Consider the following 18,860-nt stretch of genomic DNA (forward strand, 5'->3'; position numbering starts at 1 on the left):
ATTTTATGCAAGATACCAGAGATTCTTTGGAGAGGGAACTAATGTTTTATAGAAAGTAATATTTGTTTTATATAGTGAGGCATCTTAGATATTAGAATTCGTTCATTTTCTCATTTCCCCTTTTAATTCAGTCATCTAAGGTACTTTAGTAAAAAAACGAATGGAAAAGAAGACTGTTTTTCTCCTCCCCAAATCTTTGGTTTTATGTATAATGCCATCTATCTCTGTTTTTCCTTTTTTATATCAGTTCAACAGTAAGGTAAACAGGAGGAATTTGGATGTAATTTATCTTGGAGCCTTATATTCTATTTGAAATAGCAATGTATGGTGCTAATGAGGATGATTAAAGAAGGGATAGTCAAACAAGATGAAGAAAAGGAGTGGAAGAGTTAGGTAAAATACAGGAGTAAGAGGTGGAGTTGGGGATAGTGAATTGGATTAGGATTACAGGATTTCTACTTCTTAGTCTGTAAAATCTTATTTGGAATTTTAAGAAGCTTATGGTCAGTGACATCAGGATTATCCAGAATTCTAAATGGAATTTTCTAATTTCCTGGTAGAATATAATTTGAGGGTAGAGTTGTAGGAAAATTGAACAAATGCTCCTTTTTAAAGAAGGTTAAAAATTTAGATGTTTGGTTATTTTGTGAGTCTTCATGATATGCATATAGTCACCCTTAGAAAACCTTAAGTTGGTCTTTTTAACATGAGAAGAAACAGACATGTCCTTTTATTATGGCCTATAATGTTGATAGTCAAATACAAGAGTTCTGTGTTGGCGCAGCTGATATTTAACAATGGCAGTTAGGCCTAAATATGAATATATTTGACTTTCTTCTGTTTAAGTTGTATAGTTGAAATTACTTATTAGGGGATGGTTTTGGAGAACAGTCTTTGAGAGTAAAGTTCATATAGTCTAAGAATTGAATTTCTAGTGCTGACTTAGTAGGCTCAGTGATCCTGCAGATAGCAGTATTTATACTAATTTAAACCTAATATATGCTGTAACTGCCTTAATCAAACGAATTTTTCCATTGCTTTCTTTAAACATTATGGAAAATAAAACTATACATATAACTTTACTCAGCATACTTTTTTGATCCAGTGCGTTTGTTTTAGTTTCATTGTTAATAGAAAGTTTAGCTATAATATTTTTACTTAAAATAGTAATTAAGAAATTAAGGCACTTTTCAAAAGTTGGCAGTATTTTGTGTGTGTGTGCGCATGAACATAGGTATGTTATTTACAAATGCAGGGGTTTAATTTAATTTTTGTCTCTGAATTAGGAAAAATTTATTTTTATGTACTTTAGTGGGGAAAAGAATTTATTACTTTTAATTTTTATCAGTACCAAAATAGGTTTAGTTTTTTTTTTAGCCAAAACAAATAGAAAATAAAATTTAACTTCCCAACCCTTTGCCTTCAGCCTTTTCCTTTAAAAGTTTTAAAAAATTCACTCTTAATTTTGATTTTCCTCAATTAATCAGTCTTAGTTTTCCAGCTTTTCCTTTCATTCCCTTTTTATCACCATTGTAATGCATCATGATGAGTCTTCATTCTTCTAAGAACTGTACGTAATTTCCATTCTTTAATACAAGTGCTACTCCTTTAGCTGGCTTAAACGATTGAGGTTTCTAAAGTAATCAGCCCATGTAGTCATAAATGATACTAAAGGGGCTGTCTTCTTCTTAATTTGTTAGCCTGCCCCCACAGTGTTCCAAGCCCGTGGCATTCCATACAGCAGGCACTACACATGGATATTTTGTCATTAGTTGAATGCTACCCTCCTCTTCATCTTTGCCCTTTTATTTAAAGTATTATTTGCAGTGGTATATTTGGATCTGTCTCATACTTTATTTTCTTCCTTTTCCTCCCGCCCCTCTTTGTCCTATCTTACTCTTCTTCTACTTCTGCATGGTTATGCTCCATGCCTCTGCTTTTGCATGTAGTTCCCACTTAGCAGCAGCACAGAGAAAGTGTCTTGTTAGTGTCATGCTGCGTCTGCCTTTCACTGGTGTCTTAAGCAGCATGGGTTTGATGTCCTGTGGGAAAATGTCCCACATGAAAACATGAGAACTTGTTATGCATACGTAATGAAGGGGCTTTCCTTTGTTGAATTTAAACTCTTGAGACTCCTTCAGATATTATCAGCTGGTTTGATAAAAAGGTAATTGATGCTGTAATTTAGAATTAGTTATCATTGGATTTGGCACCACTTCCCACAAAATGTCAAACAAAAAGAAATTCAACTCCATCCTTGGTCTTTTTCATTGGAAATAACATTCTAAATTCTAGTGGTAAATTATTTCCCTGAATCCCAGTGGTAGCCGACATACAATGGCAGCTTTCCAACGTATGCTTGCTTATCCATTTTACAGGTGTAGCAATGATGCAAATAGTCAGCTGCCCGTATGTAAAGACAGTCGCTACCACCAAGACCGGTAATTTTTAAAACCATCTTAGTTTGTTTTGTCTGTAAGTTGGCATGGTAGTGAATGTTGTTGTTTATCCTTTTATTTATTTATTTTGCCCAAGTGAGTGGATTTTTTTATATTTTTCTTTTTAATGAGCAGTATAAATGCAGTTGTCATATTTGGCCAACACTTAATTTTCCCAATTGCCTGTAGTATTAGCTTTGTTGGTTCACAAAAGCAAATAAGGTCAAATCACTTTATATCTTAATTTTTGTAATAAGTGTAAACAACTTCATTCTCATATTCATAACATTTAATTTTATTTTTTGACGTGTGTTTTTAAGTTAAATATAAAAAAATCATTTCCATGTGTAAAGTGATGTGATTATGCTTGCATGCTAGTGAGTATATGTGTGTGAATATTTGTGTGTATAGTATAAATTTGCATTTTAAAGTTACTGAAGTTAATTACCTGAAACTTAAATTCTAATATAGGATTTGAGGGTTTTTTTTTTCAATTTTGATTCACGTTTTTGATTATTTTATTTATAATACCAGCTTGTTTAGCTGTCTGGTGAAAAATATAAATCTTGGCTTATCTTTTAAAAAAAAAAAAGAAACATTGCTCTCTTTCCGGAAAAGAATAAACTGTCAAAGAGTTTACAGGCATATCTCACTTAATCACTTAGTATATTAAAGTTGATTTGATAATAAACTCAGTCATTTACTTTATTTTTACTTATTTATTTTTTCAGTCATTTACTTTAAAGTAGAATTCATATCCTTTTTAGGTACCTTAGAACAAGAAAACAATTTTGCCTCAGGAAATATGCTTAGTAAATGTGCTTGTTGCCTTGATTTCATTCGAATTTGAGGAAATTCTTTATAAAAATATATTTCTATTAATAAGTAGAGAATATACCATTATTTTTATAATTTATTATGTTATAATTTATTAAGATTTCACTTATAGTTGTGACCCAAATTTCTGACTGTTCTTAAGGTACTTCTTGGGTTCAGTTTCTGAACCTAATTGAATTTAGGCATTAGAAGTAAGCCAGGGATATAGATTTAAGTAATTAAATCATAATTTATATGATTTTTTTTGTTTCAACTGGCTCATTCATTATTAATGTTTAATAGAAAGATTTAGCTCATATTTTAAAGCTTTATTTTGTATCACAATTTGATACTTGGATCTAATTTTTTTATTATTCTTCTTCTAGGTGTATTGCCAGGAATGGCCCCTCCTATTGTACCCATGATACACCCCCAGGTTGCTATTGCAGCTTCACCTGCTACCTTAGCTGGAGCAACAGCAGTTTCTGAGTGGACTGAATATAAAACAGCAGATGGGAAGACATATTATTATAATAATAGAACATTAGAATCAACCTGGGAAAAACCCCAAGAGCTAAAGGAAAAAGGTATAGTTTTAATGACTTGGTGGGACATAGTATAAATAGAAATGCTATTTGAAATTCTGAGTTAATTCCTTTTTTAAAACGTTTGAGGGATTTTCTGGTTACATAGTGTTGGATTATTTATTTCCTCTGAATTGATAAATATGTATTTATTTAAAAAGCCAGTTCTTCTACTTACGTGTTTGTCCATCACTTTATCATCTGGAGAAGTTAAATTATATGTACACACTAATATATATATTTTACTCTTGTCAGGAATTGCATAATTATTCTACTGAATAATTATCGTTATCATTATTGAGATTGATAGTAATGATCAGGAAGGAATGTGTTTATTGTATGTGTTCTGAAGAAAAACTTTAGGCTGTTGGAATCTTGGAGGAAGAGGACTCATAATTTTCTATTTCACAAGTCCCTGTTTCTGTTTTTTAGTATGTTATCCCTTTCAGCAGAATGAATGATTGCTACAAATGATATGTGAATGACCTGAAAGACTTTATGTCCCTCTGAAATCCTAGTAGTTCTTTTCTGCTGACAGTTTCCTGATTGGTATAGCAAGGTATTTGAAGTTGAACATTACATTAGATTCAAATCAATGATATTACAAGGAAGAACATTTTATTTTTGTGGTTAATAACTAGAAATGGAATATCTTAACTGCTTAGTCTCTGAAAGTTCATCAGAAGTTACATCAGAACCACTGTGTGATGTTATCTCAATTTTTAATAGAAAAGTTAGAGGAGAAGATTAAAGAGCCAATTAAAGAACCTTCTGAAGAACCTCTGCCAATGGAGACGGAGGAGGAGGATCCTAAAGAAGAGCCAATAAAGGAGATAAAAGAGGTAAAGGGCCGTTACCTGTTTCCCTGGGAGCCAGCATTGATTGTTGGGTGCAGTTTACTTGTAACTGAAAATCCATTTGATGTAGTTTCATTTTTATTTTTTATAAATGTATTTTATTTTTGGCTGTGTTGGGTCTTCGTTGCTGTGCGCGGGCTTTCCCTAGTTGCGGCGAGCGGCGGCTACTCTTTGTTGCAGTGCGTGGGCTTCTCATTGTGGTGGCTTCTGTTGTTGCAGAGCACGGGCCCTAGGCGCGTGGGCTTCAGTAGTTGCGGCATGCGGGATCAGTAGTTGTGGTTCGCGGTCTCTAGAGCGCAGGCTCAGTAGTTGTGGCGCACGGGCTTAGTTGCTCTGTGGCATGTGAGACCTTCCCGGACCAGGGCTCGAACCCGAGTCCCCTGCAGTGGCAGGCGGATTCTTAACCACTGTGCCACCAGGGAAACCCATTTGCTGTAGTTTTAGATAATTGCTGTAAATCTGACCTGAAATTTTAGGGTTCTTTGAAATTTCTAATTCAGTTTTTCCTTTGAAAGTTTCATTAAATTACTTCTTATACTAAACCAAGACCCCCCTAGAAAGAAAGGACCTTGGACCAGAGCTGATGTCCCCTCCTGACTTACAGACTGGTACATGTTATAATTAGAAGTACAACTTCATATTGGGGAATGATCGTTGCATTTTATTTGTCCTCTCGTGGCATGGAATAATCTCTGTACAGCACTAAAAGAGCTCTGCTTTTTGGAAGCTTTTTTTATTCAATGAGGGACCAATGGTAGTCTTGTCTTATCAGTAAGGAATTTAGCAGAAAAAAGAAACGACCTTAAATGAAGAGGTCTCCTCTAATCTTCTATACCCTTTTCCTTATTTCTACTCTTAAACAGATGGTTAGTGAGTCTGTAAGATAGGACCTGCTGCTGATGGGGTCTACTGTTATGCAATTCGGCTCTGTCTAGGGGGCAAGGATTTAGAACTTATTTAGAAATTCTGACTCTGAGTCTCTCTGTATGCTAGCAACAGACCTTATGTTGGTTGTACTTTAAGGTATTTGCAATCTTTCTTATATTTGTGGGATATTCAGGTATAGTTTTGTGATATTAATTTAATGGGAGTAATACCATTTCCCATAGGAGCCCAAAGAAGAAGAGATGACTGAAGAAGAAAAGGCTGCCCAGAAGGCAAAACCAGTGGCTACTACTCCTATTCCTGGTACTCCATGGTATGTACTTGACTTAAGCTGTTTGATTCATTGATTGCCATGCTTGATTATTATTATCCAATAGGAAGAAAAAGTACTTTAAAAAAGCATGTGTCAAATACCTGTTTGTTTATTTATTATTTATTTTGGTTGCATTGGGTCTTCTTTGCTGTGCATGGGCTTTCTCTCTAGTTGTGGTGAGCGGGGGCCACTCTTCGCTGCGGTGCGCGGGCCTCTCATTGCGGTGGCTTCTCTTGTTGCTGAGCACAGGCTCTAGGCGTGCGGGCTTCAGTAGTTGTGGCACGTGGGCTCAGCAGTTGTGGCTTGCGGACTCTAGAGCGCAGGCTCAGTAGTTGTGACGCATGGGCTTAGTTGCTCCACAGCATGTGGGATCTTCCCGGACCAGGGCTCGAACCCGTGCCCCTTGCATTGGCAGGCGGATTCTTAACCACTGAGCCACCAGGGAAGTCCTCAAATACCTGTTTTTATCTACTGAATATTTTTTGGTTCTTGTTCATTGTATTTTGGGTGCTCAAAATTCAACTGCTGCAGTGTCTTCCTCCCTTCATGGAACTCTCCATTAATATTTATTGTTTAAAATTATAGATTTGAACCACTAAGATTCTGAATCTACTTTTTTATTGTTTAAAATGTTTTAAAATTGTTTTTGTGTATATATTCTCATATGTGATTATGTTTATAGAACTTTGTAAAATTATGTCTTTTTATCTTAACATTGAATAGTCTATTTTTTCTTTCCTTCTTATGTTTGGTTTTCCCTTTTCTTCCTCTCCCCACATCAGGGCTTTCTCTCCTGTTCCTTTTCTAACTTATTTAATCCGTGTACAGTCTACACATGGCAATGAGTTGGCTTGTTTCTTAAGTCTTATAATCTACAGATTCCCCTCCAACTTGTTTTCCTTGCTTTTTCCTCCTTGCTTTTATATTGAAAAAATAAATGTGTTTGTTCTATAGAGTCCCACAGTCTGGATTTTATTATTGTATTCTCATGGTACTCTTTAATAGAATCGTCCATTCCTGAATTTCCTGCAAGTTAGCAGGCAGTTACAGAGATGTGATCGGATTCATGTTTGATCTTTATCTCATACATTTCCTATTTCAGACCTAGATTCAACCATTTTCCAAGGAGCCCTGGTTTCTTTTTGTGAGAAGGGGCATTTATAGGCCATGTGGGATCTAGGGATAGTTGTTACTACTGAATTAGTCATTATTTTTAGACCTCTTTGGTAGACAGAGGTGGAAGATACATACATTTAAAGATACATCTTAAGTTCACACCATTACTTGCAGTTCAAGTCTACTACAAGATTTTTACTGACTCTCATCATCTATCTTAATTCAGTATCTCCTTTTCTTCTGGAAACCATCTTTGAGTGATAGCAACATAATTACTCATTTGCTTTTCTCACAGGCAAGACCAGTACTATCACCGACAGTGTGATTACTGAATACAGTTTAAGCTTTTTTTTTCCAGTTATTTTTATGTTTAGGGTATATTACTCTAGGGATGTATAGTCAAATCATTGTGTTTTAAAAGCATTTTGGAATAGTTGTTTTTTATGTAGTTATTCTACCAACTTGGTACACAGGCTCCCTTTTAAAAATAATTGTGCAAAATATTTACCCAGTTCTAGAATCAAAGTTATGAAAACAATTTGTTTAAAAGAATGTATTTCTAGATTGTGGTTTCTCTGAGTATTGTACATGAAAAGCCGGTAACCAACTCCAAACCCTACCAGTCTGGAGTTTTGTGGCCGTTATCAGTTTTCAGACTTGGGTCTTTCCTCAGATTAGTAAAATTTTCTTTTGGGATTTGTTTAATTAATGCTTTTCTTCATCTGTTTCTTTCCCCCTTTCTGGAACATTTGTAACTTGCTTGTTGAGTATCTTGTATTTATTCTAAATCCCTTACTTTCTCTCTTATGCTTTATATTTATAATTCCTGTGCTTTGCTTATTTTCTCATTGACCTGATATATGATATTAGATGAATGCATACAAAAAAAAAGCATACAATATAAAGGAATTATATGAAGTAAAAAATTACTTCATAGAAGAATTCCACTGTCACCAAGCCCTTCCTCGTTAGTAAAAGTTTGGTACATATGCTTTCTGCACCTTTTGCTATATTGTGTTTTATGCACATGTGTGTAGAGATGTGTGTGTGTTATACATGCACATTACAGTGTCTTTAGAAAGTATATTATTTCTGAATTTTTTAGTAAATATGTCCTAGACATTTTGCAATTTTAGTACATGTAAATCTATTTGTGATAGCATAGTTTTCTGTTGTATGAAAATAGGTAATTTTCCTACAAATGGGTGATTAGGTGGTCTTCTGTTTTTGTATTGTTTGTGGGTTTTGTTTGTTTGTTTGTTTTTTTGGTTTTTTTGCCCTGGCATTACGAAAGTTGCTGTTTAGGGCATCCTTTATACATACATATTTCTTTGGGAACACATGCAAGTATTTCTGTAGGATTTATTTCTAGAAGTGAAATTGTTGAATCAAGTGATACAGCTATTTAAAATTTTGGTGAATATTGCTAAATAGACCTCAGAAAGGGTTTTTTTTGTGGGAAGAAGGGGGTGTACCAGTTAATATTCCCAGCAACAGCCTGAGCGTACCAGTTTTCTCTCACTCTCACCAGTGTAGGGGGATATTCCTTTTAAATCTTTAGTATTCTGATATGTTGGTATAATTGAACCTATTTTATGTCTATTGGCTGTGCATTGCCTCTTTACAGTTTTTGCTCATCTTTTTATGGACTTGTCTTTTTCTTATTGGTATGTGGGAGCTTTTTATGTATACTGCTGTTAACTCTGACATAAAGAACTCGCACACCTCGATAATACGGAAAACAATCCAACAAAAAAGTAGTCAAAAGACATGAACATGTACTTTACAAGCAGCACATGTGAAGGAAGCTCCTTGTCATTAGTACTCAGAGAAATGTAAATTAAGACCACACCTATTAGGATGGCTAAAAGTTTTGAAAACTGAGCATGCCAAATGTTTTAGAGGATGGTGAGCAGCTGAAACTCTCATACACTGCTGATGGGAATTTCAAAATGGTAGGACCACTTTGCAAAGCAGTTGGACAGTTTCCTAGGAAGAATATATAATAAATAATTCAGCCATTCCACTATTTATTCGAGAGAAACAAAAACATATGTCTATACTTTTACAAGAATGTTTGTAACAGTTTTATTTGTAATTTATTTGGGCTGTTTCCAGTTTTTGGCTATTACAAATAAGCAGGTATCTAGGAGTGGAAAAACAGAAAACTAGAAACACCCCAAATGTGCATCAACAGGTGTATGGATAAACAAATTGTGGCATGCTACTCAGCAATAAAAAGGAACAAACTATAGATACACTCAACAACACAGATGAATCTCAAAGTCATTATTGCTAGGTGAAATCTTTTGTGGAAGTCTTTTTTGTCATGGAATCCAACCAAAAACTAGGGCTTACTGATCCTAGGGAATACAAAATACTTCTAGTTTTGATCTCTCTTTATAATTAATTTAAAGGCAGGAGTTGGGGGGTGGTGACTGTAATACATTTTCATCCAATTATTCAGTGCAGAGTTCTCTTCAAGAATTTCCATTAGAACCATCCTGAGACACTTAAGCGATCTTGTTAGATGTTTAACTTTATTGGGAAAAAACTAAGCCTAAATTTTCGGTTCCAATTTCTGAAACACTGTTTGATCCATATTAATAGCAATAACTACTTTGAGATGGAGGTGATATTCTACTAACTCATGTTGGCTTCAGAATACCTAGGTGTGCTAATACAGCTCCAATGGTATTAGTGATAAATGTGGAGTGAGAAACTGTCAGGACATTTCAGCATTAATAGAAAAACTATGGACAAAGAATTCTTGTGTCACAAAACTACCCTGTGCTAATAATATGCATGATAAAGTGATTAGGGGTGAAGTGTACTGATAATCTGCATTTTTTAATGTATCAAGAAAAATAAGACTGGCAGATGCATTGATGGAAGGATAGATAAGTGATAAAGCATATATGATAAAATGTTAAATGTAAAATCTAGGTGGTCAGTATATAGTGTTCATTGTTCTAGAAACAGTCTTTCGATATTTCTGTATGTTTCAATTTTTTTCATAATATTGGGGGTAAAAAACTATGGAAACAAAAAAAAACCCTAAAAAAGCAGCAGTCGATTGATATAAATATATATATAAATAAAAATAAAGTCCCTGTGCCACTATAGTTAAATACAAAAGTTTAAATACTATAAGTTCAAAGATAAATTTTTCATAAGTTAAAACCCAACACAGATTACAGACAAATAAAACATGGCAAATACAGGCAGCCCTCAATTTGCACTTTGTACGGGACTGTAAAAAATTTATGGCAGGCTAAATCTTTGTGATGCAATCTTAGTAAGCAATGGAAAAAGTTACAGTTCTCAATGACCTTAAAAATTTTTGTCAAAACATTAAAAACTCTCTTAGAACCAGAAACTAAAGCTTGCTGATCTAGGAAATATAAAATGCTTCTAATTTTGACCTCTCTTTATTCTTAAAACAACAACAACAAAAAGTCAGATTGATGCTCTGAGATACTAGGAAAAGAATTCTAGTATAGTTAAGGAAAACATGGAACTTCACGTTTTACATTTAGCTTATCTCTAAAGAAATAATGATTTGAAGAGCAACATCTAAAGATATCAAAAAAATAAACTAATAAAATTTGATTATCCAAATGAAGTAGCATACTTGCTTAGCTGAACAATTTGTTTAACTTAGAGTTAGCACTTACCCATCTTATGAGAAATAGAAAATAATAAATTAGGGAATTAAGGTTACGCTGATAGTACATTCCTTCATCAACAGAACTTGGAAGATAATTTGGACAAGTGGTTATCTTCCGTGTATTCAGATGGACTGTAAAAACACTAGGACCATATAGTTGCATTTTTGGAGAAGGAATGGGGTGCTTCCTAAGAAAGACACACAAAACCTAGAAACTGTAAATAAAAAGATAAATAAATTTGACCTCATAAAAATATAAAATTTATATGTGATAAGGTTTCATATATTAATTTTGTAGACTAGACTCTTGCTAAATGCATTTATTACTGTTTTGTAGATTCTCTGGGATTTTCTACGTAAATAATTGTATCACCTGCAGATGGGAGCACATTTATTTCTTATTCTCTGATCTTTAATGCCACTTATTTTTCTCTTCTTATTGCTAGGACTATCATATCAGAGCAATGCTAAATAGAAGAGGTGAACATCCCTGCCTTATTCGCCATGTAGAATGAGAAAATTCAGTCTTTTTTTTTTAATATAAATTTATTTATTTATTTTTGGCTGTGTTGGGTCTTCGTTGCTGCATGTGAGCTTTCTCTAGTTGCGGTGAGCGGGGGCTACTTTTCGTTGTGGTGCGCGTGCTTCTCATTATGGTGGCTTCTCTTGCTGCAGAGCATGGGCTCTAGGCTCACGGGCTCAGAAGTTGTGGCTCGCGGGCTCCAGAGCGCAGGCTCAGTAGTCGCGGCACACAGGCTTAGTTGCTCCGTGGCACGTGGGATCTTCCCGGACCAGGGTTCAAACCCGTGTCCCCTGCATATTGGCAGGCGGATTCTTAACCACTGTGCCACCAGGGAATTCCGAAAATTCAGTCTTTTACATCAGATATAATACTAGCTATAGGTTTTTTTTTTTTTTTTAATTTGCTAGTGTTCTTATCATAAATCTGCACCTTTCGAAATGAGTTTTTCTCCTTCATTCTTTTAATATGGTGAATTACACTGAGTTTTGAATGTTAAACTAGCTTTGCATTTCTGGAATAAGCCTTGTCATGGTAGATTAATCTTTTTAATATATTGTTGGATTTGATTTGCTAATGTTTGATTAAGTATTTTTGCATCTATACTCCTGTGGGATATGGATCTGTAAGTTTCTTTTGTAATGTTTTTTGTTAGGTTTTGGTATTAGGCTTATGCTGGTTTCATAAAAATGAGTTGGGTGGTGATTGGTGATTTCCATTTCCTGAAGGTTTTATAGAATTAACAAGTAAACCATCTGGGATCAGAGTTTTCTTTTTGGGAAGGTTTTTTTTTTTTTTTTTTTTTTTGGCTGTGTTGGGTCTTCGTTTCTGTGCGAGGGCTTTCTCCAGTTGCGGCGAGTGGGGGGCCACTCTTCATCGCGGTGCGCAGGCCTCTCACTGTTGCGGCCTCTCCCGTTGCGGAGCACAGGCTCAGTAGTTGTGGCTCATGGGCTTAGTTGCTCCGCAGCATGTGGGATCTTCCCAGACCAGGGCTCGAACCCGTGTCCCCTGCATTGGCAGGCAGATTCCCAACCACTGCGCCACCAGGGAAGCCCTGGGAAGGTTTTTGATAACAAATTAAACTTCTTTAATAGTTATAGGACTATTCAGTTATTTTTGTTGTAGTTTCTTCTGTCAGCTTTGGTAAGTTTTTCAAGAAATTTGCTTATTTTATCTAGGTTGAATTTGTTCTAATTATTCTCTTAATATCCTTTATTTTTTATATTTTTATTTTTTAAAATATTTTCTTTATTTTTTCTTTTGGCTACGTTGGGTCTTCCTTGCGGTGCATGGACTTCTCTCTAGTTGTGGCTAGCAGGTTTTCTCTCTCTAGTTGCACCGTGCGGGCTCAGTTTCCCCACGGCATGTGGGATCTTAGTTCCCCGACCAGGGATCCAACTTGTGTCCCCTGCATTGGAAGGCAGATTCTTTACCACTGGACCATCAGGGAAGTCTCCTCTTAATATCCTTTAGATGTCTTTGTTCTTAATTATTCTCTTAATATCCTTTAATGTCTGTGATCTGTGGTGATAACCCCTTTTTCTTTCCACATAGTGGTGATGTGTTCTTTTTTTGGATCAGTCAAACCAGAGGTTTGCCAATTTTGTGGTCTTTCGTAAAGACCACCAGCTTTGGGGTGGTTAGGCCCCTCCTCCCTTTTCCCACTCTTATTTTCTTTTTTCTAATTACTTTGGGTTTACTTTATGCTTTTTCTAGCTTCTTATGATGTCCTCTTACATCATTAGTATTAGTTCTTTTCTAATATAATCATTTAAAGCTTAACATAGTTTCCTTTTAAGCACTACTTTAGCACCAACCTACAGATTTTGGTATGTTGTATTTTCATTACCATTCAGTTCTTACTATTATGAAATTTACTTTTTGATTTTTTCTTTGACTCATGTATTATTTAGAAGTCTGTCATTTCATTTCCTTAATTTGGGGTTTTTCTAGGTATTTCACTGTTACTGATTTAATTGTGGTCAAAGCATGCACTTTCTTTGGTTTTGATACTTTCAAAGTCACTGTCTTTTTGTTGTTGTTCAGCAGATGGCCTTTAGTACTGTTAGTTTTGGGGTTTGGTTGGTCTGTCAGTTGTTGAGAGAGAGTTCTATTAATCTTTTATAATGGGATTGCATATTCCTCTCTAATTGGTCCATTCTTCATCTATTTTTAAACTCTGTAAATAGGCTTATATACACTTTACAGTTGTTATGTGTTCCTGATTGTCTTTTTTTATCATTATGAAATGACCCTATTTATCTCATAATACCCTTTGTCTTCATCTGTTATTAAAATAGCCATGCCTGCCTTAATGTTGTGTGCATGGTATATCTTTTTCCATCCATTTACTTTCACCCTTTCTATGACTTTATGTTTAAAGTTTGTCTCTTAAGACAGCTTATAGTAGTGTCTTGTGTTTTTATTCACTCTGTCAATTCTGATGCAATTCATGAAATAAATGGAAGAGAAATATGAAATCAGAAATAACAGAATATAATAACAGAAATTAAAGCCACATTGGAAATAGTAGAAAGGTGAACAGGTTCTGCTTGGTACATAGTCAAGAACAAGAAGAAACATTTGAGAAGGCTGAGAAAAATAAACAGAAAGAACAACCACATGAATGTAACTTTTGGTTGGATTTAGATCTATTATTTTTTCTGTCTTTTCTATTTTTGTTCCTCTGTTCCCCCTTTACTACTTGCATTTGAATTATTTGAACATTTTCTAATATTCCATTTAATAATTTATCTGTTGGCTCTCTGGTGATATCTCTTTGCATTAATTTTTGTTGTTCTAGGGATTACAGTGTACATACCTAACCATTATAGCCTACTTAGAGTTATTATTGTACCACTTCACATAAAATATGGAAACCTTGCTACCATATAGGTTCATTTTGAATAATTTTTCGTACATATTTTGAAGAACTTAAGAGGAGAAAATATCTTTGATATTTACCATTTCTGTTGTTTTCCCTTCGTTACTAAAGGTCCAGGGTTTTGTTTTTGTTTTTTTTTTTGAAGAATCATTTCCTTTCAGAAAAACTTTCTTATAGGGCAATTCTGATGGAGATGAAATCTCTTAGTTTCCCTTCATTGGGGATTGTCTTCTTTTCCCTTGTTCCTGAAGGATATTTTTGCTGTATATGGAGTTCTAGGTTTGCATTTCCTTTTTCCAGAACTTTAAGGATGTTGTTTTACTGTATTTTTGCCTCTGATTTCTGGTAATTAATCCACGATCATTGGACTTGTTTCCCTGTTTGTTTTGTGCCATATTTTTCTTAGCTGCTATCAAGGATTTTTCTTTATATTTGATTTTCACCTGTTTGATTATGTGTGTCTAAAAATGATTTTCTGGAAATTTATCCTGTTTGGGGTTCACTGAGCTTCCTTAGTATTTATGTCTTTTACCAAATTTGGAGATCTTGGGGAGCCATTTTGTCTTCAAATTTTTTCTGCCCCAATATTCTCTTCTCCTTCTGGGATCCCAATGACGTGTCTGTTAGGCATTTTGATATAGTCCCATAGGTTTCTGAGACACTATTCATTCTTTTTTTTCACAGTTTCTCTGCTTAGAACTTCTGTCTTCATTCATTTCAAGTTTTTGCTTATCTTTGTTTTTGTTTTTCTTATCTCATGAGACGTAATTATAACTGCTGCTGTAAAGTCTTTGATTATTTCAACAATAGAGGCTTTGTTTGATAATTTCAGCATCTAGGTCACCTTGATGGCAGCTGTGGATTAACTTTTGATTATCTGGTCATAAAGACCTGGTTTCTCTTAGAGTTTTAGCTGCCTGTGCTACTATCACTGTGCAACTAGGGGCCACCTCAGGGCAGAGGTTTGAGGGAGGAGGGGAAATTTATACCCTTGCTTCTCTAAATTTTGACTCCATACGTCTGTTTATTTTTTTAAAAAAACCTTACAGAGTTCTCACGTACTTGTTTTTTTCTATATTGTTTCTGAGTTTCTAGTTGTAATTAATAGGAACAGTGGGCTGTAGTGGGCTACAGTGCCATAGCACGATGGGGACTTCTCTTTATTTTTTAATATTTGATATAGTCAAATATTAAAGCCTTCATAAATGATTGCATTTGAGTTTGTAATCTGGTTTGGTAAGAAATATTAAGAAGTATTATGTAATACGTAGGGTGCCATGGTCTGTTCTTTAGCTTCAGAACTGCTTAATAGCGTTATTTTTTGCTAGTAAATTCATCTTTTGTGATAGGTTAAAATTGAGTGTGCCAAACTTCAGTTCCTGAGCACTCTAAATTCTGATCACAAATTGCTTTGCTTTTCCTGGTTTTCTCCATTAGTATGTTGAGCTGCTATTTTACCCTCAGCCAGTCAGTTCTCTTCTGTTCTAAAAATCATATTTTGCTCTCTGTAAGTAATAATAATATGAGTGTGTCCTTCCCCACCACCACTTCCCCTTTTGGTTGGATGGTAGTAAAAGACCTAACTATAAAATAATGTTCCATTACATAAGAAAATAATGTTTGAATCAATTCATAGGTGTGTTGTTTGGACTGGTGATGAGAGGGTCTTCTTTTATAATCCTACCACCCGTCTTTCTATGTGGGACCGACCTGATGATCTGATTGGAAGGGCGGATGTTGACAAAATTATTCAGGAGCCCCCTCATAAAAAAGGAATGGAAGAAGTGAAGAAACTGAGTAAGTTTTAAATTAGGAGTTACCCTCTAATTTTAATACTCTTTTAATATTTTTATGGAAAATGTGAGGCAATTTAGAAATCCTCTCTGTTTTCAAGGAATATTTGAGAAATGGAAAATAGACTGCTCTTCTAGGTTGAGTTCAGTAATTTAAAAAGTAGAGAATTTGGGTAAAATTATGTTTTGTAAAATATTATATATATATATTTTTAACTTCTTGTCCTTTTCAAGGTTGTCAGTCCAAGATATTTAGGTACTGCTCATGCTTGCTCCATGCTTATTAAAATGCTCCTCAGTGAGCCTTTTAGCACCTTTTGTGATTAGTAATATATATTTTGAAATAAACTGTACAGAGTATTTTTTAAATAAAGTTTACTAAAGTTTTGTAAAATAAAAATGCAAAGGTCTTTTAAACTTGATGAAATTTAGGGAAGATAAGCCTTATTCCTGAGACTAGGGAGACTCCTGCACCTTATTAAGAGATAATCTTTTAATCTACTTTATGCTCAGATAGCATTTCAGTATATATGATATATAATAAATAGAAATATTTGTACATATTTTTATTGCATGTGTTTTATTGGTAATTTGCCATTGTATTGATATGATTGTGTGTTTTTTTTTAAAAATAACTATTTATTTATTTATTTATTTTTGGCTGTGTTGGGTCTTCATTTCTGTGCGAGGGCTTTCTCTAGTTGTGGCGAGCGGGGGCCACTCTTCATCGCGGTGCGCAGGCCTCTCCCTGTCGTGGCCTCTCTTGTTGCGGAGCACAGGCTCCCGACGTGCAGGCTCAGTAGTTGTGGCTCACGGGCCCAGCTGCTCTGCAGCATGTGGGATCTTCCCAGACCAGGGCTCGAGCCCGTGTCCCCTGCATTGGCAGGCAGATTATGATTGTGTTTTTAAAGAACCCCCTTGTGTAGTATAGAAGCATGATAAATGAATCATTTAATACTTCAGTTGAAACAAATCCTGGTATGTCATTTATAATAATTGAGAAATCTTCGTAGATTATGTATACGTGGTACTAACATTTTCTGCTTACTAGTGATTTCCAAATTAGTGAAACTTCATCTACCTGGTGCAGAAGATATAAGGGTTTGGTTCATTTATTTGATAAATACATGTGTTAATAAACATTTCAAAATGAATCAAAGATTTAATGTAAAGGGAAGATGAATAGAGGAGGTGTAGAATTATCATGCTTTGTTTAATGTTTTATAAAGAAGTGTTATGAGATAGATATATAAACAGTAATTTTTTAAAAGAAAAGATTGTGTACCATGTGCATATAACTATTCATAATATTTGAAATGTTTTTTTTGCCAGGGCACCCAACCCCAACAATGCTGTCCATCCAAAAGTGGCAGTTCTCTATGAGCGCAAGTGAGTGAACTATAAGTTGCAGCTCTAAAAAAATGCTGCTAACACCAGTGTTCCAGTAGTGGTTAGTGGAAGGATTCATACCTAACTATTTAAATTTTGGCTTGCTTATTTTTATTCTGATAGTTTAATTAAATTTTCTTATAGTTAAAGAAGAACAAGAATTAATGGAAGAAATGAATGAAGATGAACCTGTTAAAGCCAAAAAACGGAAGTAAGTAATACTTAACAGTTTATGTAATTTAGGTAGATTTTTACCTTTTGGAAGCTGTGTTTAGGCGCAGTCAGTTCATGATTGGGACAGGTAATGTGTGTGTTAGGAGACAGAAGTCATGATTGCTCTCTTTAGGCCTGTTATTAAAAAGCTTTGCTTCAGGATGTAGAAATGGTGTCCCTTCTGTTGCTAGATGTGCAAAAGATTTGGTTATTTAAATATGTATTATGAAGTCAAATGACATTCTAGGAGTTAGCTGATAAATTATTTCAGACATTCATTATACCTGAATTTTATAAAAATGTTTCCTCCCTAATGTAGACCCCAACAGACACCATTCCAAAAATGTGATAAATGTAGACCCAGATTTCTCTCTCTTTTTATATACTGGTCACTTCACTAGTCCTTGTGTCCGTGGTCATTACTTGGAGGGAACCCATCAGCTTATTAGAAAGTGCTCTGAGAGAAAGAGAGTGGTATAAGTGGAAGTATTAGCTTGACCAATGCTTGGTAAAATATGAATGTTACTAACTATGGGGGGGTGAAAGGGTGGGGTAGAGGGTGTTTGTGTATGGGCCAGGGAGGCATGGGACCATTATTTAGCAGCAAAAAGGAAAGTTTGAAGATGTTACTATGGACTGGTTTATGGTAGTCCTTATCTGAAAAGGACAGATTGAATGCAGCCAAATTATGGCAAAGAAATCAGTAAGACAATCCCTGTCAAGGGTGGTTCTTTTATTAAAAAATTTCTTTATTGGCAACAATGTTAAAGAAAGTAAGATATTAAAGAGTCACTCATAATTGACCACAGTAACAACAGCTGTTTGAATTTTTACAGTTGACTTTTTTAGTTCTTGACCAAATGTATAAGTATTTTTATTGGTTGTAATCAACTGAATTTGTGTTCTTTTTTTTAAAAAAGGAGGATAAGACATTTGTTTTCTTAATTATTATAAATGACTGTATTCATTCTGTTTATGTACCATAATTTTGGATGTTCCTACAATGTTAAACTTTTAGGTTGTTTTTAATTGTTTGTTCTTATAGACAACTCTGTAAGGTTTTTAACTGCTTTTATCAGGAGAATGTCAAAGAAGTCCTTTATGTGGATTGCCCGAGCTTCTCTATTTAGGTACAAAGCTAAAAGCCTATTTTTCCTGGCTTAGTTTTTCTTTATTTCTTTTATTGAGATAGATAGTGATAGTTTGTATTGTGACATTTTCATTTAGTATAATTCTATAAAGGTTATTTGTTTTCATTAGTTGTATTTCTTGGATGTCTTTTAACTCTTTATTTAAATAGTTCTTAAATGAATTATTATAAGAGGGTATATTGTTTGGCAAATTGCTTTTACCTGTTTGTTTTGTGCATATCTTAGGTCACA

General features: G+C 34.6%; 1 protein-coding gene across 9 annotated transcripts in view; it reads left to right on the top strand.

Moving 5' to 3' along the window:
- Positions 1–18,860, top strand: part of TCERG1 (transcription elongation regulator 1) — a 59,106-nt gene that overhangs the window by 16,430 nt on the left and 23,816 nt on the right. For 3 of the 9 annotated variants that reach the window (XR_011073118.1, XM_068536118.1, XM_068536122.1), the window contains 8 exons: positions 2,379–2,441; positions 3,641–3,841; positions 4,568–4,680; positions 5,805–5,893; positions 15,720–15,880; positions 17,209–17,265; positions 17,410–17,476; positions 18,558–18,608. Coding sequence is in view for 8 of the 9 variants with exons in the window: in XM_068536118.1 (XP_068392219.1) it covers positions 2,379–2,441; positions 3,641–3,841; positions 4,568–4,680; positions 5,805–5,893; positions 15,720–15,880; positions 17,209–17,265; positions 17,410–17,476; positions 18,558–18,608 (802 nt within the window). In the remaining variant the exon portion in view is untranslated. The remainder of the gene's footprint in view (positions 1–2,378; positions 2,442–3,640; positions 3,842–4,567; positions 4,681–5,804; positions 5,894–15,719; positions 15,881–17,208; positions 17,266–17,409; positions 17,477–18,557; positions 18,609–18,860) is intronic. The other 6 variants (XM_068536119.1, XM_068536123.1, XM_068536120.1 and 3 more) reach the window with 3 other exon arrangements.

The sequence above is a fragment of the Eschrichtius robustus genome, chromosome 2 (assembly GCF_028021215.1).
Source record: "Eschrichtius robustus isolate mEscRob2 chromosome 2, mEscRob2.pri, whole genome shotgun sequence".
Classification (NCBI taxonomy): Eukaryota; Metazoa; Chordata; class Mammalia; order Artiodactyla; family Eschrichtiidae; genus Eschrichtius; species Eschrichtius robustus.